At 38.3% G+C, this 22,904-nt stretch overlaps 1 protein-coding gene across 1 annotated transcript in view; it reads left to right on the top strand.

Annotated features, from left to right (window-relative positions):
- FAM3C (FAM3 metabolism regulating signaling molecule C) overlaps positions 1-17,737 on the top strand; it is a 30,159-nt gene extending 12,422 nt beyond the window's left edge. The window contains exons 2-10 of the mRNA XM_063323261.1: positions 245-306; positions 3,018-3,122; positions 4,206-4,235; positions 4,676-4,799; positions 10,304-10,362; positions 11,799-11,849; positions 12,331-12,415; positions 14,727-14,853; positions 15,885-17,737. Of these exons, the coding sequence (XP_063179331.1) occupies positions 294-306; positions 3,018-3,122; positions 4,206-4,235; positions 4,676-4,799; positions 10,304-10,362; positions 11,799-11,849; positions 12,331-12,415; positions 14,727-14,853; positions 15,885-15,974 (684 nt within the window). The 5' untranslated portion in view covers positions 245-293 and the 3' untranslated portion in view covers positions 15,975-17,737. The remainder of the gene's footprint in view (positions 1-244; positions 307-3,017; positions 3,123-4,205; positions 4,236-4,675; positions 4,800-10,303; positions 10,363-11,798; positions 11,850-12,330; positions 12,416-14,726; positions 14,854-15,884) is intronic.
- Positions 17,738-22,904: the final 5,167 nt, after the last annotated feature.

Here is a 22,904-nt window from a genome sequence, read left to right as displayed (position 1 = left end):
AAATAATTTCTAAAGATAATGTACAATGAAACAATGAAATGTTTGCATTTGAATGAAAATGAAAGCAATACATCAGAAATCCATCTCAAATTGTCCTCCCTTTATTGTGAGCATTAAGAATTAGGTATTCAGGACAATCATCATTAATGTTATTGGCTAGAAAACCTGTGAAGTTTACTGTTGACTCATCACAAAAGTGCTTATTTGGCTGTAACTACAGTGATGTACTTTCCTTTTTCCCTAGGTGGCTATTTTTTAATGCAGTAGTGTCATTAGCTGGCTGAAGACTAAACATGAGAATAGCAGGTAAGTCCGCTCAGTAAAATGGGACTTTTGTCAATTGTCAAACAAGTGCTATAGGCAGCACTAACAAGTTGTGACAATAAGGTTTTGAAATAAACTTGACTGGTATTACAGGCATTGCCATTCCATTTAGCTGACGTTTAATGAAACTCATTTGGGAATTCGGGTGGGTCTAAGAGCAAGCAGCTGGTTACAATGCTTCAGCTGGTCTGCAGTGACTGCTGAAGGTGCCATGGCTTGGCATAATACTTTGGCTGCTAATTCTGTAAGATGATGAAGGAATGAGGAAATGGCCAATTGCTGTCTTCAGCGATTTCTTCCCTGCATCCCACCCCAACCAAAAGTGCTATATACTATTATAATATAGTGCCTGAAACTTCCTGAATGGTTACTGGGAGTTTGAAAGCTATAAAAGCCTTTTCATAGAGGTAAGTTACTGTAGTACAGGGTCTGAGCAACTGTGTTTGTAGTGGTTGTAAAAATAAGATCTTTGCCAATATAATGCTACAATAAAATATTATTTGAGACATTTCCTTGCAGTAGAGTAGCCTGTGTGGCAATTGAACAGTTTAGAGTTTCTGATGCGTTGCACTTTTATCAATAGTTGTAGAGTTATGTTGCAGAAGAAGCAACTGTTCGATCTTCTAGGAGAAAAAGACACCTTTTTTCCAAGAAAGTTGCACATTAACCTTCTTAATGCATGAAATTAGTCATGATTTTTGTCACTACTAAAGTTGTTTTATTAACCTCAATATCTATAACTGGGAGCAACCTGCTAAAGTAGATCTGATAAAGAACTGGAAAGTGCTGCAATTTTTACATGATGTCTGAATCGCCTGGGAAATGACTTTTCCAATCCCCTTTTTTTCTTCCATCTAACTGCTTTTCTTGCTAAAACCTACAGACAAAGCAGATACAGCAGTTCCTATAGGATGTTTAACATGTAGCAAACAAGCTGGTTTTGGTTCAAGTGCTAAAAGGGTTTACTAGGAGATTTCTTCTCCCTTAGAGGGAGTGCTCGCAGTTCAGTTGAAAGGATACAGAGTGGAGTGGATGGTTACTGCTGAGGCTGAGTTCTCATTGATCACACCTACTATCTACTGAAACACCACACTCTCCAAGTGCTACTTGCTAGGTGACACATTCCAAAATCTGGTACCATCTTACAGTTCTAAGCAGTTTTGCTTTGAAAACCTTTTCTCTGCTTCTTAACATATGTTTGGATCATCTGTTCTCTCTAGTGGTTACATGTGGTTCACTTCCCTTTGAATGCAGTAATCTTCTGAGTTCCAGCGTAATATTTTTAAATTAAGTTTGCATCTGCATTTTCTTATGTAGTATGCATGTGCTCACATACACAAGAAGGGAAAGTGGGAGAGGAAAACCAAACTACAAGCAAACAAAAAAGTTGTTATCTCTTTCTTCATCCTTCTTTTCTTTTTCTATCCCCTTATCTTTTTTTTTAGCCTTTTTGGACGGATTGATTAACATCTCTCATCCCTCTGAAGGCTGAGTAATCTGTCTATTTTAAGGTTTTCTGAACAGCCCATCACAGCAGCAGTCTGAGATCAGCAGGAGTACAGAAGTTTGGGGTTTTTTTCTGAAGGATTTATTTGGCTGACAATCTGAGAAACAGAAGCACGCTGTAAGGTTGCTTCTTCCAAACAGTTTGACATACTGGGGTGAGACAGGAAGGCAGGATGTTGATCAGATGCCTCCTCACCTAACTTCTACTCTCAGTTAATATTTTACAATGAGCTAAGAGTGGAGTATTCTGCCAAAATGTAATGAAAATTATGCTAAAAAATGGCATGGTTCATGACAGTACCACGTACACCCGAGTTTCCATTTCAGATATAGATTGCTGTGGTTGCATGCTTCCAGCTCTTCTCCCAGTAGGTAGTTTGACCACTCAGCACTGGAGAAAGTTAAGCTTGTAAAACTTCGAGCTACCTGAGGCTTCAAAGTATTAAAAGGGGGAGGGGAGAGGCACTGCTTTTTATTACTTTGTAAAGTATCTCTTGAGTTTTCAGACTTGCTTTTCAATGGTCAATAATTTAAATTTGTTGAAAAGGAGGCTTTTGTTTTTGTTTGTTTGGTTTTGTTAATTTCCTTTTTTTTTTTTTTTTTTTTTTTAATGTAATGCTCAGACCTGACTGATCAGAGCAGCCAGGCTACAGTATATGAACAGATCCCTAATCACTCAGTCTTGGCCATATATTAAAATAGAGGTAGCTCAACAGGGGGGGAGACAAAGAGGATTGTTGGTGAGCAGTGAGAAAATGGATACACATGGCTAAGAACAGGGAAGTGGGATGGGGTTAAGTGGGGAATTTCCCCTTTGGACAACAGCCAGTTAGACCAGCTCAGTTCATTTTGTGAAGCTGGATTTCCATGGAAAATTCTGTGGTTTGTGATGGCTGCTGAGCTGAGTTGGTGTACTCTGGTGTCAGACGAGCATGAAGCTGGAGAAAGCTGAGAGCAGTGTGTGCAATTGGTATAGTAACCTGATGGACTGGCTCAGTTGTATCCGACGTTATATTGTCTATTTCTTGCACATTACTTCTGTTTTAGCAAGTCCACAAATGATCATCCTGTTTCTAAGTTCCCCTTAGCATAATCTGATAAGCGTTACTCATGTAGGTAATTTGGGTAAACTTCATGTTATCATTTGCAGATAATTTTTTTTGAAACTTTTCTCTGCTTCTGAATAGGTGCTGCAAAGTTGGTAGTAGTCGTAGCGATATTTTTATTGACGTTTTATGTCATATCTCAAGTGTTTGAAATAAAAATGGATGCAAACTTAGGACACATATTTGGTAAGTGACGACTGTTTTCTCTGGACATCTGTTAATATTAACTTGAACCGTAATCAAGGCTATCATATTCATTTTCCTTTAAGCTTGACTTCTTACAGTTAAGAAATCTGTTTTTATTTTTAATGTGTGTACTTGGGTTTTTTTACTATATTATACATATATAATATATAATGTGTGTATTAAGTTATTTTGTGTATGAAATATTTAACCTACTCACTTAATAACTTTGATTTGTTTGCCTGCCCAGTATGCATAATTTCACCTGCTTTTTCTGTTTACTGGTACTTACAGTCTTAGTCTGGAGTTGTAAAGCAGGTGACTTGAATGATGTGTCTGGAAAACTGCACTCTGCCTTTCTGCTGCTTAAGCAATTAAGAAATTATGTTTGCGGTGGGCTTTTTTGCTTGCACTGCAAAGCTGAAGTGACTTAAAGTTCAGACTCTGTTTTGAACCAACTTTATCTTTAAAGGGGCTTTTCATTACAAAAAACCCCTAATTTTAGGTACATGGGTAGGGTTCATGCTGTTTAACTCCACATTACAACAGTGTGAGCCAACATCTGAACCAGTCACCAGAGGCATCGTTAATAATCGTTGAAGAGACACAGGTGTCATTAAGCATTGCAGATGTGTTGTAGATACGCGCATGATGAGGTCCCTTGTGTCTCTCCCTGTCCCAAGAAAGGGAGTCGTGGATGGTTGGGTTCAAGTACACCTGAGTTGCAGGAGTGTTAGGTGAAAGGAACCCCATTCTGGTGAAGCTGTAAGAAGGGAATTCATTTCCCTTCAGTGTCCACACCTCCAGAAATCCCTGGTGGTTTTGTATCTCAATGGATCTTTGTGTTTAATCAGAGAGTCATAAATGAAGGCAGTGCTTCTAAATATGGTCCCTCATCACTTTCATTCTTCTACCGTGTAAAGGTTAATGTTTTATATTGGAACGTAATGTTTGGATGTATTTGATAATTCATTTCAACCAGCCTGGTTTTATAGGGGTACAGAAAGGTTTTAAATTTATAGGATATTTTATAGCAGGTGACACTTTATAGTAACATCTTGTAAAACTTTTTTTTTTTTATTTTAGCTAGATCAGCACTGGATGCAGCTGCACACTGTGAGTATTCATATGCATGTGTTACTGCTGTGACTTGCTTTTGCTAATAACGGAAAGACTGTTGAATTTTCTGAGTTAAGAAAGTCTTAATTACACTTTAAATGCAATCAGAAACTAATTTTCCTCTTTTCCTGATTTTCCAAAATTTCTGGTTAAGCCTGGTTTTTGCCAGCATTTCACTTGTAGTTTTGTCTTGTGGCTTTTGATGATGGTGCCAGAGCAAGCAGCAGGGTGAGAACAAGAAGTAGAATAAATAATGAGGTACTGCAGGAACCTAGAATATGTTAAGCTGCTGTGAAACTGTGGATGAGATACGGTTTGTCTTTGCTCTTTCCCTTTAATTCTTTCAGAAAACTGACTGATGCTTCTCTGTTTGATGTTTCTCTGATAACCTACCTGTGGTGTTGTCTCTAAAATCCTATTTTATTTCTTTTTGAAAGCTACAAAACCTCCAAGATACAAATGTGGGATCTCTAAAGCTTGTCCCGAAAAGCATTTTGCATTCAAAATGGCAAGTGGAGCAGCAAATGTAGTTGGACCTAAAATTTGTGTAGAAGATAACGTGTAAGTATTTTTACCTGTTGTCTCTAAGTATCACTTTCAAATGCTGTCCTGGATCACTTTGCACACAAAATCAGTAGTTTAAATGATTCTTCATAGGCTTTGTTTGCCAATGGTTTGAACACATGAAAAAATTATATTGCCTTGTAACTTAATCTCTGATGAAGCACAGGTGGTACTCCGCAGTAAAATCAGAAATACATGATATTTCAATACATGCAAGATAGCTTACACTTTATTTCAGGTTTACAGACTTAAGGATTAGTTAGACTTTGTCAAGTCAGATGCAAACTTGCCTCCAAGTAACTTGTTCTTGTGCCTCCAATAGTAATTCAATGAACAATTGTATTTTTAAGTAACTATTGTTGATATTTCACGTCATCAGCTAAAACTGTGCTGTGGAATTGTCTTTTGCAAGTTACCTTTTAAAATATCTATTTCCATAGTACTAATGTCAGAACATGTTTTCCACTTTTCTTTAAAGTATGACTTCAAAAGGGAAAAATAGTATTGTAATGATCTGTAGTTATTTAATTGTGCTGATGGTAACTAAAGTTAATAAAGTTAAAGTAATTGTGAAACGAGGAAAGGAACTGCTTGAAATACAGTTTGGTTTTAAGTGCTGTATTTCTAATAGTTGTATTTTTAACACAGTATTATCAATAATACTGTGCCTAGAGTATTTAAATGAATACCTTTCAGTAATCCCCATAATGGGAGCATTATTATTTATTTTTAGACTCTTTGTTTCTTTGCTCTTAGGTTGTTCTGCTCATTTTTAGCCACAGTGTGCAGCTTCATATAACGTAATCTATCCACTCCGTTTTGCATGTCACACGTTAGAAAAGACATGATGTTAGCGTTGTTGGAAGGAGTTTTTTTTTAAATATCAGTCACGTTGTCAAGCCTCTGCCTTCTGTTTGCATTTAAACTAGTCCAAGTTTAGCTGTTTCTCAGCCCAGGCTGTGTTAGTGCGTAGCCTGTGTACATAGCTATGTTAGTATGGTTCAGATAGCACGTACAGTAGTGAGTGCTAATGAATTCTAGAGCAAATGGCAAATTCACTGTGGACAGCATAACCCCATGTAATATAGGAAACAGGGTCATTAATCTGTAAGAGAATAAAAAGTATTGATTTACATTTTCCATCACTTTACTCTCTGAACTAACCCTGTAAGATTAGGCGTATATGATCTTAAAAGATAAGACTATATTTAGCGCTAACTAGCAATTAAGATGTAGTGAAGTTGAAATGGGAGCTTTTTTTCCTTGACAACTAAAACATGTGCAGGTTCTTTGCTTTGTGTTACTAGTGGAAATGTGAGCACCGTTCAGGAGTACTATGGAATAGTACAGTACTGGGCTCCCCAGTTCAAGAAGGACAAGGAACTGCTGGAGAGGGTTCAAGCAAAGGGCTATGAAGATGAAGAAAGACTTTATGACTTTCTTATGAAGAAAGACTGAGGGAGTTGGGTCTTTTTAGTCTGGAAAAAAGACGGCTGAGGGGGGATCTTATCAACGCTTATCAATACTTGAAGGGTGGGTGTCAGGAGGATGGGGCCAGGCTCTTTTCAGTGGTGACCAGTGACAGGACAAGAGGTAACAGGCACAAACTTGAGCATAGGAAGTTCCACCTAAACATGAGGAGGAACTTCTTTACTTTGAGGGTGGCAGAGCACTGGAACAGGCTGCCCAGAGAGGTGGTGGAGTCTCCATCTCTGGAGACATTCAAAACCCATCTGGACGCGTTCCTGTGCAACCTGCTCTAGGTGTCCCTGCTCTGGCAGGGGGGTTGGACTAGATGATCTCCAGAGGTCCCTTCCAACCCCAGTCATTCTGTGATTCATATTTCAAGCCGTTCTTCTGCGAGGCCAGAGCTCGCTCGCCTGCGCAGCGCAAGAGTGGGTTTGCAGCGGCACATCATGGCATGGTCGGGGAGCGAGTGCGAAGCAAGCAGGAGCACGCTGGTGGCACGCATGAAATAAAAGCTGCCGGGTTCTGGTTTCCATTCATATCGTTGATTCGCTTTGTGACCTTGGACAGTCTTGTCTAATATCTGCATGGTATTTTTATTGGTGTTACAAAACCTACTACCTTCTCATTCTGGTTGCTAGGAAGCTCAATATCTGCAAAGGCTGAAGGTGATTCACTAATTAAAAAGTTGTGGGAGGGCAAGTAATATTTTAGCTTCAGGATTGTAGTGTGTGTGTGTTTGTTTGGTTTTTTTAATGTCTTGCTTACTCGTTAACTAAGAAGAGATTGTTGTTCCTGTCCAAAAAAAAGTAAAATAAATCCTCTACTGGATATTTCACTGAAGAAAGTGATGAAAAGACAGTAGTTGCTGGCAAGAAACCCTCTATTCTTTTAATACTAGCGCATACCTTAGTGCACAGCCATTGGAGTCTTGAGTCCAATTTCCCTTGGCAAAAGTCTTTCTGAATTCCTTCTGAGGAGGACTTATAATGCCTGTTTAAATGTCCACCAGAAAATGTGATTAATTTTATATTATAGAATCATTTATGTTGGAAAAGACCCTTGGGATCATCGAGTCCAACCATCAACTCCTCTCTACAAAGTTCTCTCTTACACCATATCCCCTAACACCACATCTAAACGACTCTTAAACACATCCAGGGATGGGGACTCCACCACCTCCCTGGGCAGCCTATTCCAGGGTCTGACCACTCTTTCTGTGAAGAATAATTATCTCTTAAGACGTTTGATTTGTCTTCCAAACGTAACAGAACTTGTTGGTTGTAAATTTTTGGAAGGATTCTAAAACTGATGAACGACTGCCCTCCTGTGAGGAAACTGTCACATTGCAGCCTGTAGCATTTGTGACGGTGCACAGGCTATCTCCAGTGTGTGAAGTAGTATCTCAGAGCTCTGAAAGACCTTATTACCTTTTCAGTACCTCTTTTTTTAGTGATGCTTTGTGAACTCACTCATGCAAAATGCTTCTTTCTGATTACTTCGTATTCTTCTCCATACTTCCGAGACAAGGAAGCGGGGACAAGTTTTCATAATTTGTCAGTGGTATTTACAGCATGGTTATTTTTGCTGTGTATTAAATGTAAGTATGTCACTTAGTTTGAGGGCGCTAAAGGTGCCGATATAATTCAGAATGTGTTCAGTTTCTCAATTTTTCTTTTTCCTTATATAGATATTTTGGTGTGAAATAGGAATTCTGCTGTATAGAAGTTCAGTTATACCCTTGTTCTCCTATATTGGAAGGACGTAATGCAAATTAAAAGGAACAAAATGTAGTCATCATCAAAATATTAAATATTGTAGCACTACTTCATGGGCTTTTTAGACGAAGGGGTGATACTGCTATACTTCTTTACCAGCAACTTCTGCAGTTCTACTTCTTCTGTTACGAAGCCAGTTGCATGATTGTGCCACTGTAACGTTATTAGCAGAATGTTGCACTACATTCCTTTAGCAGCTCTTGTATTCAAATTCGCAGGGTTTTTTTGTTGCCTGAAATACATTATAACTTTTGTTATTTATGTGGATTTTCAGCGTCTAGTCACCTCGGTATTGGATATTTTGACTGGTATTTATTTACAGAGAATTTTGTAGTTAAAAAGAAGTTCTTATTCTTTTTGGTAAATTAAATGTCCCCTAAATTTTATGTGAGCAAAGAAACGTGTTCAGAACTTCACTACCTTTTTTCATTTATGTTTTCAGTCTTCATTTGCCATATGTTTTTATTGTTCAGAAGGGATGCTCAGACGTGACACAGAAATCATGTGATCAGGGAAGAAATGATCCTCCAGTGGCTAAAACACTTCTGGAGTTCCCTACTAACCAGAACTGAGTTCTGCATTTCAGCAGAAAATGTCAAGTCTTTTATTTCAGAAGTTATTGAATTGAGTTTTAGTTTTAATCATAATTTTTGGCAGATGTTATAACTTAGAGGACTAACAGAAGAATATGGAATCTCTTATCTCTGATTACTAGGTCTTTAAGACTGAAGTCACTGTGCCAAGAGTTACGATTAACTAATAGTCTTTCACAGCTTCTCTGAACTAGCTAATATTGAGTCTATTCCTGATAGTTGTCTATTAAATTTGACATTCCTCTAAATTTTTGCCTTCTGTCTTCATCCTGGGTGTAAAAGATAGCATCAAAGAGGAAGATTTTTGTCATACTTCTGTGATAGACCATTTCTCCTTTCTAGCCTATCACTAATTAGTTAGTATGAGAAAGCTGATGTTGCAGTTGTACGTGTAAGGATGCGGTCCTTCCAAAATGTTGCTTAGAATGGATGTTTAGACGTGACCTGAAAAATCATATGATCACAGAAGAAACATCAAAAAAGTTTCAAACATAACAGGATTTTACACATCTGCAGCCCCTTCTTAGGGCAACCTAGAGAGGTTAAAGAAATCCTGATCAGGATGGAAGTAAAACATCTGTTAGAGTGTGTTTGTAATTAGTGGGATATGTGCACCTATATGCTTGTGCTGAGGTGCTTTCTTGAATCTCAGCTGAAGACTTCTTTGTTATCTTAATTTATGTAATTGTTTCAGCCTGTGCTCCTGTTTCTCCTTGTGTATAATAAAAAGCGTTAACACTTTTATTCCTAGCTTCAAAATGTTAATGCTGGGATATTTGAGACCTGGAGGCAGAACCGAGATCCTTATCCAGTGCCAGTGAAAAGGGATGAGGAGGTGTGGAAGCTTCCTCCCGCTGGCCTGGTACACCTACCATGGCCCAAGGCAGCGCAGCATCCTGCCTAACAGTCTTGTCATTTCCATTAGCTCTCCTTTACAGCTCTAAAGGGCTTCCATTTCACAGGGCGTCTCTTCTTCCCAGCTCCTTTGCCACTCTGACTTTGGCCAAGTAATTGCTTTCATAGATTGTGACAGGTTTTTTGGGATGTGTAACTGTACTCCAAGATTATATTCAACTTTTGTGTAAAGTCACATCAACGTATTAGCTATTTTTCTTGAGTTTAGGTGTCCCGTTATAGGTACAAGTAACTAACTGCTTTGACTTTGTCATTTCTTAGTGTGATGCTGCAATATTAATTTGAAATGCCTCTGTTCAGTTAGCTTTTAAACTCATTAACACATTTTTGTTCCTCATGTACTTAAAAAAAAAAAAAAAGCTTAAAATGTTGGTTGCATGACTGTGCTAAGCTCCTCAGGTTATTATTTATTTCAGGCTCTTTAACTGCAAGGAATCTTCTTAAATACATTAATAGCACTTTATTTTTTGTGACACTTAAAAATACACACGTACTCTGAAACCAAGACGATTAAGCAATCAAATGAAATGGATACAACTGGGGATATTTGATCTATTGTTCTTAGTTCAGTGGTACCATAAGAGCCCACAGATTAGTTCAGGAGGATTTTGTTTCATTTAAGTACTTATGAGCATGTGGTCTTTCAGCTATGTATCTCTTAAAATTTGATTGATCCTATTTAAAAATCAGAAATATTTTTCATCAAGAAATTGTCCTATTAAAAATAAAATTGTTTGCTTTGTTTCAGTTTAATGAGCGGAGTTAAAAATAATGTTGGCAGAGGAATAAATGTGGCCTTGGTCAATGGTAAGTGGCATTTTAAGTGAGCAAATTGTCTTCATTTTCAGATTGTTTCCAAAATTTAAGGTGAAATACTAAGGGATGGTGAAAGGCAAGCAGGGGGAGAAAAGGATATTTTTCAGCATATTTATACTGAGGCAACATCAGATCTTGGAACTTACACCTTTTTGTTAGAAAGTAGAAAAACTCAGTGCTTTTTTGTTTCTAAAAATTTGTAGTAAAAATAGTCACCACAGCATTCCACGTTACTATCTCAGTGATACATCAAGTAAATTCCTAATGCACATATAACATGAAAAAAAACACGAGACGCGTGCTACTTCTTTTGACTTTGTATGTTGCCATCACTAATAGGACTTTGTAGACTAAATTCTTCTGTTGATCTCTTTTCAGTGTAACTTATTTAACAATTCTGTTACTACAGATCTGAAGACATGGCTCATTATTTCCTAGCTTGAAATCAATATATATGATTAGTCCATATGTATAGATCTTGTCCCTAAATACATCGTGTTAGGTGATTTTGTTCAGGATTCTTAACTTTCATTAAAACCACAGAAATTTACCTCTGTGTCATCTTGATCACCTTGGAAAACTGAACTGTCAGTGCTGGCAGGCTTGTCCTTAACATACAGGATGCAATTCCTTGGATCACTGAGGCACCACTTTGTCACTTTGCTGTAATATAAATTCATGTTATTTTTGGATTGTACTCAGGTTTACGTCATCTAAAGCATGACTTGAACAATACTCGCCTAATCCTATTTTGCCCTCCTAAATTGTCCCAATCTGTTCAAAATACTTATCTTTGTGTTATATAGCTGCCGGTCTTTCTCCCTGTCTTCCAAACTTTAAATGAATGTCTGTATTAAAAAGAAAACTCTGCGTTCCATTAAATACTGCCTTTGGAGAACATAGTGGGGAAGAAAAAAGCTAATGAGATGACTATATTGTCCACTTTCTTCTAATTGTTCTGGATGTTTAAATCGACTAAGAATTTCCAGTCTATAGCAAAACATGCAGTATAATTTTAATCTTTCTTACTTTCCATGTGGCACTAAAGGCAAAAGGCAACATATCGCTGTGCTATCAATTTTTGTAAAAACAACTTCAAAAAAAAAAGCGCAAATACATGAAGTGAGTTCTCTTTATTGTTGGTGGAGGCTGCGGGCTTCTTGTTTTTTTTATATCCACTTCAAGCAAAATCAAAAGTTTGTCTTCTCTGTTTTTTTTTTTCTTCTTACCTTTTCCTGCATCTTTTCACGAACTACTACACTGTTTAAGGAGCAATCTTCATAAAAGATACATCCATTACTGTGGTAACTCCTATATGGTGTCTTCTGCAGCACTTCTCTGAAACAGTCATTAAGGGGAGTCAGGAGTGTTGTCTGTAAGATAATTTTGGCTATATTTGCTGACACTAAATATTTCTCTTTCTCCAGGTAAAACAGGAGAACCAGTAGACACTAAATTCTTTGACATGTGGGGAGGAGGTAAGTGCAGTTACCTTAGCTGGTTAGAGAGAAACAACTTAAATGCCTTTTGTTTTTTTTTTTTTTTTTCCTTTTCTTCCCCACTGCCTTTCTCCAGGCTGTATTTGCTGTGGGGGTTTAAGGTGATAGTTAAGGGGGTGCTTCACTTCTGCCTTTGCAATTGTGAGGAGAGTGCAACTTTAAAGAAATACAAATAATTGAGATGGGGGGGAATGGTATGGTTAATCAAACACACTTGTTCTCTCGAGTAGTTCCCACTAGTGGTTATATCTTTACACAATATGGATGAAACTCTTTCTATAAAATCAAAGAGTTCTCTCTGATGAATTTTATCTTTCTCCCGCTTCGCATCTGTTCATAAATTCATAAGTACGTTTACAAATATTCTTAAAAGGAATATCTTTGCACAAAGGCTTTGCAGGGGTTTAAATATGGAATGGTTGCTTGTTATTAAACAGCTGCGTGTTCTCTCTCTTTTCAGATGTGGCACCGTTTATTGAATTTCTGAAGTCCATCCAAGATGGAACGATAGTGTTAATGGGAACATATGATGATGGTGCAACCAAGTATGTCATTGATTTATGTAGTCAATATTGCTTAAACCTTTACATGCTGAAAAAAATACTAGAAAAAAACCAACGCATTATCACCCAATCACTTCTGATGAAGTTTTGTTCTTCCAAGATGACAGATTTGAAACTATGTTTTCAGTTTATTAGTTTTATAACGCTGATGTGCTTTGGGGACAGCAAGGACCAAATTAAAAGTAACCAGGTATAATGGATTATGTATGTATTTACATAGAGGACTGTTAGGTGTATACTTTTGTGATCCCAACAACAGAGAAACAATAAATGAGATATTAAATTAGGTCCTTTAGCAGAAATATCACAAGTGTTTGAAAATTTGAAAGGTCTAGAGATTAATAGTTGACTAATTAGCAACTGCTATATCAGTACACATGGTTGGGTTTTTTTGCTCCTCTGAGAAAGGATGTTGATGCAACGAGAAGACAACGTAGGTCATATGGTCAGTCCAACAAACCGCTTACTCGTAGCCATGTCAGGTATTGTACTTTTCTTAAACCTTATCCTCCCAGGTTCCTGAAGACCCTGTAGGTTTCTCTCCTAGAATTTTTCCCCACCTCTTTTTTTGTTTTTTTTTTTTGTTGTTGTTGGTTTGTTTTTTTTTTTAATGTATGCTGCCAAAAATACCTGTCGTCTTAGAGATGTGATGGTTTTCCTATTGCTGAGAGCTCATTCTTTTTTATGCTAGTAAATTCAGATATGTCCAGACATAGGAACGTGACTGTGAGAACATACTCTGGTGGAAATTGGTCTGTTCCATCCAGCGCTTTTCTCAGGTCTACTCCAGGACAGAATTTGGTGGTTACAGGGGTGCAGAGACCGTTCCGAGCAGGCCTTGCCTGTATCCTCCCTTTTGAAGTCTGAGAGGTTACTAGTGTGCGCTTTATACTTTTTGGCCTCAGTATTTGGACTGTTCCACCCTAAAGCTGTTAAATTATTAAAGTAGACATAGCCTAAGAGGATTTAGTTCTCTTTAAGCATTATCTTCCAAGCATCCCAACTTTGGTCACCTTGAATAGATACTAAAAAATACTGTAAAATTTGTATTGTAACCTACTTCTCACTTAAGTCATCCTGTCCAAAGGATTAATCTTCATAGTGAAAAATAAGAGGTTTTTTGTTTTGTTTTGTTTTCCTTTGTGGTAAGTGTCAGTATGTTCACTGCTTGTAGGAGAAGAAACAAATTTAATGTTTCTTTATGCTAAGGCTGGATCTTCTGTGGTTCTATTCACTTGTTTTCTTACTTTTCTTTTTGCTTTTTCCTTTCTTCTTTGATGTTTTAGATAATAAGTACAGTTAGTTTGTTTCCATAGTCATGTCACAGCTGATGTTTTTGAAAGCTTGTATGTAGATACAGTATCAACGAAGCAAGAAGGTGCTTTTGACCCATTCATGCTGACAGCCAGGAATTACTGCTTATTAGTGGTATTACATAATTAGCCAAAACCTTACCACTGGTGGTTGATGGTAATCGTAAATGCCAATTCTTGAAAATAGTTAAAATTGTAAAGAACCAACGTGTCTAAAAGATAGAATATTTTTATTTTGTTTTTTTTAAAAATAAAAGCTGCCCTAATGCTCTAGAATCTTGGAGTGTGGGTTGTGCAAATAACCTCCAAAGTACTTAATCATTTTCCTAATTTTAGCTAAAGTGAGTCATGCAACTGTATCTCAGTAAGTAGTAATAATCAAAAGTTGTGTGTGACATTTATTAATTGGGCAAATATAGTAACTGAAAGGAAGAAATAAAGAGCTGTTATTTGGAGGTCTTGGAATGATAACTTATCCTACAGAATCATTTTCCCTTCCGTACTAAAATTATCCTACTTAGACCGACAGGCACTGAACTGTGCTGTGGGGCAGCATTCTGAATTTTGAATTAGACCCAAGCAGACAAGAACTTCTTTCATGTATTTAGGTCATTCTTCTAATCTAAAATACCTTTTACTTTATCTAGGCTTCAGCCTGCAAACAATGTTTACTTTAAAGGTTAAGTTTTTTTAGTTGCTTGATGTATATATAAATTCTCAGAGGAGAGGGTTCTTGGCTTTTGTTGGTGTACCGATAGGTTTGTGTGCTGATTCCTTAAGATTATAATACTAAAGAGCAGTGCTCATTAGATCAGGTGATTTCAGAACTAGCCTTATCTGATTTGGAAAGATAGATCTTGCCCAATATTGACTGAGTTAAACTATTTTAAATCAGATTAAAGCTGAATGGTCCATTGAACAGTGAAAGCTCTAAGGGCACATATTTTATTTACGTGCTGAACTTCTCTGTTTTGTTCAAGGCTTAATGAGGAAGCACGGAAACTGATCGCTGAATTAGGAAGCACATCTATTACTAACCTTGGCTTTAGAGACAACTGGGTCTTCTGCGGTGGAAAAGGAATTAAGACTAAAAGTCCATTTGAACAGGTCTGTGGTTCTATAACTTACTGGAATTGAACACCTTGCATTAATAAAGGCGTAGCATGTATTATAAATACCACACATTTGCTCAAGATGGGTGTGTGTTGCAGTAGTGGCACGCAGTGTTATTTTCAAATTTATTCCTTGACTAGCCTCCCTCTCTTAAATGTACAAAAAAGATTCTTTGGTGATTCACAAATAAGAAAAAAAAGTCTTATATGGGGTAGATCTTAGTATCCCAATAACTGGATCATTTATCTTATTAATGAATCCAATTATACTGAAGAATTCAAAACTAACGCTTGTATTTTAGATGCAGTAACAACGGTAGACCTCCAACAGATAAGTGGTAGTTAAGGTGTTGGTGTTCCCGGCTGTTCACTTTGCTCTTATGTCAAAAAACATTGCTGCCGTAGCAAAACTTGTGAAACAGAATATGTGCCCATACTTTAGCTGTTAGAATTCAATGTGTGTCATTGTTGCCTTTAATTACTGGTAAAGGTAGCTTTGTACTAGGAGGGTAAGGAAAGACACGTTCTCTATGGCCAGGTTTGACAGGGAGTGGGAGCCAGTGCAGGAGCAGCGGCAAACTCTTGGAGGCAGTAATGTCTTACCTGACTGCAGATGGTTGCTTGGTGGAAAAATAAACCCCTAATTTTCAAAAAAGGCGAACATTCAACATTAAATAAAGTTCTTTAAAATCTTGACTGTTGGTTTTCAGTCCCTTGTAAATTTAGTATCCTTATTTATTTTTTCCTAGTAGCTCATGTTTTTCTCTTCTTAAATAAACATCCATAATAAACGTTTTCCCAGTATGACTTAACTGTTTTTAGCATACGCTTGTCCAAGCAAGTTACATTAAGTGGTGAATACTCAGAGATTGTTGTATTTGATACAAAGCACAAGAGGCTAATAGTGATGTCTTCTCTTTGTCCATGGCCCGAAAATAGTAAATAAAATGTCTTTTAAAGCTGTGAATTAGAGCAAAAGGATAAATGACTTTATGTTAATAGTAGATCGATGTTTTCTATTTGTAGCATATAAAGAACAACAAGGACACAAACAAGTATGAAGGCTGGCCAGAAGTTGTTGAGATGGAAGGATGTATCCCTCAGAAGCAAGACTAAACGAAAAGGAAAGGTGAAAGAATATGGAAGAAAATGCACTTTCTGCTATTATTAGGGAGAGGGCTATGAAGGAGACTGTACTGTAAATACTATTTTTAAAGCATGCAACCATCTTGTCGGTGTGTGCATGAGCACTGACATTTTGAATATTGGGATTATTTATTGCTAACACACATAGCAGTTCTTTTTGTAAATATGTCCAAAATAAAAGAAACATCAAATCATTTCTATGCAGGTTTCTTAAAAGCACAGTATTTAGTCTGCCTGTGGTAAATGATACCTTGTAAGTCAAATGGCTAATAAATTGCATATGCGGATAATAAACAGATCCTTACAAATGTTGTACTGTCCTCTTAACAGCGTAATGTTGCTGTGAGTATGTAACCTTTGTGGAATATTGTAGATTTTAGTGATAAGTTAATAAAGAGCTTTAATTTTTTTTTTTATCTTTTGCCTTTTTAATGGCAGCATCACTTTTTATTAAAGCTATTTCGTTATTCTAATACCAAGTGCTCCTGAAATTTATTTTGTAGTCCCCCATCAAAACTGAATAATCAGAATACATGGTAGTGTAACAGGATATGCTTGAGAAGCACAATAGAAATTATTTTTATTGGGGGAAGAATAAAAGTAAATATATTTAGTGTGTGTGTGATATTTAAAAGCAGCTTGGAAGGATTTGTACTTAACTCTCAAATAAAGTTTACTTTGTAGAAGAGACGTAGAGGTGTTAAGCAGCAGTACTGTGGCTAACTTGGTCAGTTTTTATTGCCGTTTTTGTACTGCTGTTTCAGCATCGATTCTACCTACGGCTGTTTGGCTATAGTGGAGAGTCACATAGTAGATGTGCATTATGGAATAACTTCCTCTTTTGGTTCTAACGTCAGGATAAATTTCCCATCACAAAGAGCCTGTTCGAAAGCAGTCTGCCTTCTAGTGAGAGTTGTTTCAGGGCACACAATCGTGTACAGCACCTGTTTTACATCTGATGCGAGCTGAGGAGATCTGTTCTTGCAGCGAGATGTTGGAGAAAGCATTGTATCTTGGGTTATGCAATGTGTGATACTTAAACTTAACGGACAATGTTTCCTTCATCTTTTTTTTTTTTTTTTAATGGAAGAAAATGGACCAAGTTGAAGTGGCCTTATTCTCTAGCTTGTATCAGAGTTGTGAGAAAACACTGCTTTCTTTGGAAACTTTGGTTTCTTTTAAGTAGGGCCAGCTTGAACTTCTGCTGAAACTAAGTTAGTATGGTATAACTGACGGTGTCAGTATTCACAGAATACACAGAACTGGGTGTAATCTCTTGGAGTTTTATGTCATGAGTTCTGGTATAATCTTCAAAAACTTCTGGCTAGTACCATGGGACAAATGCCACAAAGGATTTTTCAGGAACCCGCAGCGCGAGTCGAACACAGTGGCACTCGAAATACTATTGTTGTTGACGTCTTCTGAGACAAATTTATTTCTGTGCACTAAAAATTTCAAGCAATATTGGGTTTTACCTTGTAAGTCACATAAATAACCTGTGATGCCAGAGTGAGACTGGATGCTGAGTTGTTCTGTATGTTTAACTAGCTTGTTAAATAATGTGGTTTTCCCTCAAGTTTCATGTAGAACAGCAATAAATGCACCTTATACAGTGAAACTGCTTTTGTTAAATCTTTCAGATTTTCTTGTGTAGGAGGACATGTCAAAATCATGTCTATTTTTTCATCAAAGTACCCCCCTCCGGTTCTGTCAGTTGGAAAATAACTTCTATTTCATAACATCAGGCTATTGTGGAAAACTAATTGTGTAAGTCCTGGAGTTTTCACAGAAACAGTTTCATTGGTGTATATGCCGGCATTGGTTATGCTGCTATCCAGAATAATATCAAAATAATTTTGAAGTTATTTCTTGGCAAGGGCTTAAGAGGGGAAAAAAACATTTCTCGGCATTAATAGTTTCCCTGGACTACTACAAGACAATGTCTTGTCTTCATTCTTTTGGTTTTGAATGCCAATTAATATTCCATCTTTCATCAAATTAAAAAGTTCAGATTTCCTCTATGAAATTAAATGGAGAGGAAATAAGACTAAAGGCAAACCTCTTTTAGCCCTTGTATCTTTTAAATTTGTGCCTCTTTTTTTAGCAATATAAATTAAGTAAATATATTCTGACTCTTTTAACCCCTTAAAGTTGCCTCTGCCACAAGCCTTTTAAACAATGGATTTCAAAGCAATAAAATGGTAAGTTTTTGTAACTTCTTAAATAATTTGATTCTGGTGATTTTGATGGAATTCTTCCTCTTATTCTCTAACCCATGTCCTCACAGCTGTGTCACATTTAATAAGACCCTCTTCAGTTATGATAAAACTTGTCCTAGAGTGGCCATACAAATGGAGTCTCCTTGCTCTTGTCCATCATCGTGGTCTGTTGATTTGCCACAAGATCTAGTCGTGCGTCTCTTCTCTTCTGCCTTGAGTGAGCTACTTCCAGTATCCCCTTGTTGAGGTAAACTTTCTGATGCCTAGTCTTCAGCAGCAAGACTTTCTAATAATTTGTCTGCATTTCATTTGAGTTACCAAGCCAAAAGATGACTTTTCCGCCCTCCCTGGTCTCTCCCACAGGTGGTGGGTGGAAGTTGTCAGTTGCAAAGATGGAGGCATTTTGTACGGGTAGCTTCATGTGAAAGTACCTGTGTGTGGCAGAGCTCAAGGATGCGTGTTTTCCTACACAAATTGATGGGAACATTTGCAGCATCTTGCAGACTTGCTGAGAACGGAGCAGTGACGGAAGGAAAGAGAAAGATTGTGGAAGATTGTCTACCTCAAAAAGTGCAGCTGTGAGAAGAGGAGGGGAGGATGCAAGAAGGTTGTAACTTCATTTTCACCAAGGAGCACGCAGCTGGGATTCAAGCTGCCTGAAGACATCATTGTAAACCACAGCTTTCAATTGCTGTACTAGTGTTGCTTTATGTGGATAACGGGAGTTGTAAGACAGAAGCTGAGGGAGGGTCTCTGCCTTGACCTACCCTCTGCATCTTCCCTGGTGTCTTTCATGATCAGACTTTTTTTTTCCCCTTCTGGAAGCAGCAGAGCCTTTTTACAGCTTTAGTTTCCCAAGTGGCAGTTTGGAAAAAGCTTCCTTTGCTCAGCATGTTTTGCTTTCCAGATGTCTTACTGGGGCACTCGGTTCCCTCAAATATTGACGTGACTACTGAACGCTTGATGTGCATGTAATGTCTCCTAAACTGTTTGGATCTTCTGCAGTCTGAGTGTTTTTCAAGGATGAATATATTGATAAAGTAGAGGCTGGGTGGATACCTGCAGGAGGGGAAATTAATAATATTGCCACCATAAGTGTTGACTGACTTGCCTGTGTAAGGGTTGGAAGGGCTGTGGTCCCTCCCTAAACTTACCTGGGTCGTGGCTAAGGTGGATACCAAGCAGGGACTTTTTATTGATGAAATCCTCTTCATGTTTTTCATCTGTAAGGCCAGGCTAAGGCCATACCCTAGCCTTAATACAGGAGGCCTGGCTAAGAAAATTGAAAAAGAAACCTGGAAGGTTGGATGGGAACTTTGAGGCCAAAGCAGGAAGGTGCAAGAACAGTTCTTGGCCTGTTTGGTGATACCATGAGGTGTCAGTGGCTCCTGATGCTGTGCTAGGGCCAGGAGGGACCCTGCACCTCACAGGGCACCGACACCTTGGCTCAGCCACGTCCTGCTGCTGCCTTCCTGGAGGCGAAAAAATGAAGAATGGCAAGAGAGAATGTGCTCTACTTGAGGTGTTTCATCATGTTTCTTACTATCTTAATAGTACTTACTATCTTTTAGTTCCTCCTTGCTGCTCCTGTAGTCAGGAGCCTTAGAAATAAAATATAATGCATCCTTCATAGGCTCAGGTTAAAACGGGTTCCTCAGATGTCTCTTCCTGTGATTAACCAGCCATCTAGGTGTGTTGGCTCATGTACCATCCAAATCTTCTTTGCTGAGAAGTAATGATTACTTCTTTGCAAGTTAAAAATTGATGACTCTCCTCTTAGATGTCCTTCACATTCTTCCTGGCCCTATCTTTTCCTTTCTAGAACATGCAACCCAGTTCCTTTAATCCTGCATTTATCCTTTATAAATGGCTATTTTCTGTGAATCTGTAATTGCTTGTTCCCTCAAAAATGTCTGATCCTGTCTTAGGGTGTTGTCCGTAGCAGGATACAGCTACAATACAACCTCACTGACATTGAGAAAGGCCCTCCCAGCTGAGGAGGAATCACGTCTCCTCTCTGAGCTTGATGGATGGCAGTGGAAGGGAGTGCTGTCTCTTGTGGAATGTAGTCTGCGAATCTTTTTGCCTATCAAGTGCTGCAGCGATCCTCTCTGACTAATGATCTTCCTCGGCCTTGAGTATTTCAGCATTGTCTTTATCAGTACAGCCTCACGTTCCCAGATCTTGGCAGCTGCATCATCCTTCCTGTTGTAAAACCTGATGGAAAATGTCTTGATTTATGGCTTTTATGTCTTACCCCTCAGAGATGCCTTGAAAGAACCTAACACACAATGTAGATAACTACACTTTGTGTTAAGTTTGGTAGTGTGTTGATAAATAAAATTAACATTGTGTGTTTATCATGTGAAGCATGTAGAAATGAAAACTTTCTTTCAGGGCTTTAGAATATATATGGAGAGGGGCAGGGATCAGCATAGAGCACTGTAGTAGTCCGGCTGCATTGTCTACTGTGTAAAATGCACACAAATCACTGCATCCTCTATGGGAAATTTCTGATCCCTGGAGGCAGCCCAAAGCAGCTGGTTAATTCTGTTCCTCTTGCTGATCTTGCACTACGATGCAAGGGGTTTAGACTGCTTTCTTAGCATTGCAATTATGGCACACTCAGCAAATGGAAAAAAAACCAAACAACCAAACAACAAACACTGAGCCCAACTAATATTTCAAGGTTATTTAAATGGTCACAATTGTATTATGTCAAATATGGTCTCATCAGAAAGTACAGTACTGTTCTGTCTCGCCTTAGTGCTGTTTAGTCCTGAGTGACCAAAAGCAAGGAGGGCTTTTTAAGGAGGGTAGTTGGGGTTGTACTGCCATAAAGTCATTGGTCAATGGAAAACCTGCCTGCCCTGAAACATCAACCCTTCTTACTGTACGTGGCTTGCTTGTTTTCCTGAGAAGGTTTCTATGTCAGCACGTTGTAAGGGATCACAAAACTTCTACAGGAGGTGGTTGTAGCATTGGATAATCCCAGAAGTTTGGTTCTACTTAAACCTCTTGCATAGAAATCATTAAAATGGGTTTATTTCACTAGCTGTTTGTTTGGAGAACTTTTGTTGAATACTCTCCATTCATGCTGTGTAGGTTTTGGTTTTGTTGGTTTGTTTTATATTAAAAACCTGGAGTTTTCAATGCACATGAAGTGTGAAACCATAGTTGGACAATGTTCTGACGTTGGCAGCACAATCAGCTCAAGGAGTTGCTACTCCTGGTGACCTCCCTCCGTTCTTACTTCCACGTCCTCACTGCCGTTTGCTGCTCCAAACTGAGCAAAACGTATTGTTTGTGGAGCGTTTCTGTGAACTATATCATTAAACCGATCAACAGGATGGGGCCAGGGCAGGGGGATGGGAGCCTGAGCTCAGCCAACCTGGTGGGCAATCCCAGCCTGCCATCAAACTATGGCCAAAAGCTCCAAAATCAGCAAGTATAAAACTTAACAACTTCATTCTCTAAGTTTCAGGTAACTTCTGGTTTTGCTCCCGTTGGCATAATCGGTAATGACCAGCCAATTTTTCTTTTTTTTTTTTACAAACCACAAATAGCACATCTTAAACTGGAATTGAATAGTATCTTGCTGTTGTGCTCCTCTGCACGTTGATTCTCTTGATGATATATAGCTCCTCTAAAAACTCAGTATGTTTAACGTCAAATTATTATTTAGCACATACTGAGGCACAATAGAGTGTCAAATTAATTTCCTAGATTATGGGGCAGATTGGTCCATGCAAAAGAATAGGACATTGTTTCAGTTGTCAGCTGGTTTTTCTGCTACTGACATGAGGCACAATGTACCTTTCAGCACAGAGAGTAAATCATCATCCACATAAATAATACCGCGGTCAGTTTTTAACCCCTAACGTAGCGTCAAGGTTTTTCTCTAGAAAACAGAAAGGCTCGTGAAATGTGTTCCACTCTGCCCCACAATCAAATACAATTTTTCAGGGCTTTGGGCAAAATGATTCTAGAAGTCATACCTAATCAGAAGTTTCAACATTTAATTAAGGCATTCTGATACACACATAACTTGATATTAAAAAAAAATAAATAAATACAAAAATCGGATGGTAAGCTGATGGATTCTTGAAGTATTAACAAGGAAAATGTGCAGCTCATTCAAAATTACACTGTATGGTCATAAACATAGCAAGGCTGAGAGGAAAATGAAATGGCCAAACCCTGAGATGGGCTCTGATCTTTTAGCCTGTGACAAGCTCTGCTCCCGCTTGTAGGCTCAGGTCCAGCAGAAGGTTTCATAAGGTATGTGGCGCTACCCTGCAATTAATCTCTCTATCTTTCTCCAGTTCAATTAGTGCATCTAAACTCCGTGCGTTTGTCTGCCTTCACTCTCCCAGACACTTTGTTACACCTCTTTGCTGTGCAAACGAAGCGATAACTCCCCTCCACCAAAGGCCATCCATTTACTGTCAGCCCTGGCACCCGAATTCCAGCCTCGGCCAGCGGGACCACCAGTCAGTGTTACCTGCTGGCTGCGACGTGAATGGCAGTCTCCTGTTCCCATCTGCCACCGCGCTTCCAGCCCTGCAGAGCTGACACAGTGGCCGGAGAGGATTAATTCCCATTTCATTCTCGGCTGAGTAAACCATTAGTTATTTAACAGAACTACCAGTGGAATTACACAGTTGTTGGTGCAGGGTAA

This window comes from Chroicocephalus ridibundus, chromosome 1, assembly GCF_963924245.1.
Source record: "Chroicocephalus ridibundus chromosome 1, bChrRid1.1, whole genome shotgun sequence".
In the NCBI taxonomy this organism is placed as follows: domain Eukaryota; kingdom Metazoa; phylum Chordata; class Aves; order Charadriiformes; family Laridae; genus Chroicocephalus; species Chroicocephalus ridibundus.
Note: the sequence above shows the minus strand (reverse complement) of the source record. Positions and strands in the feature narration are given on the sequence as shown.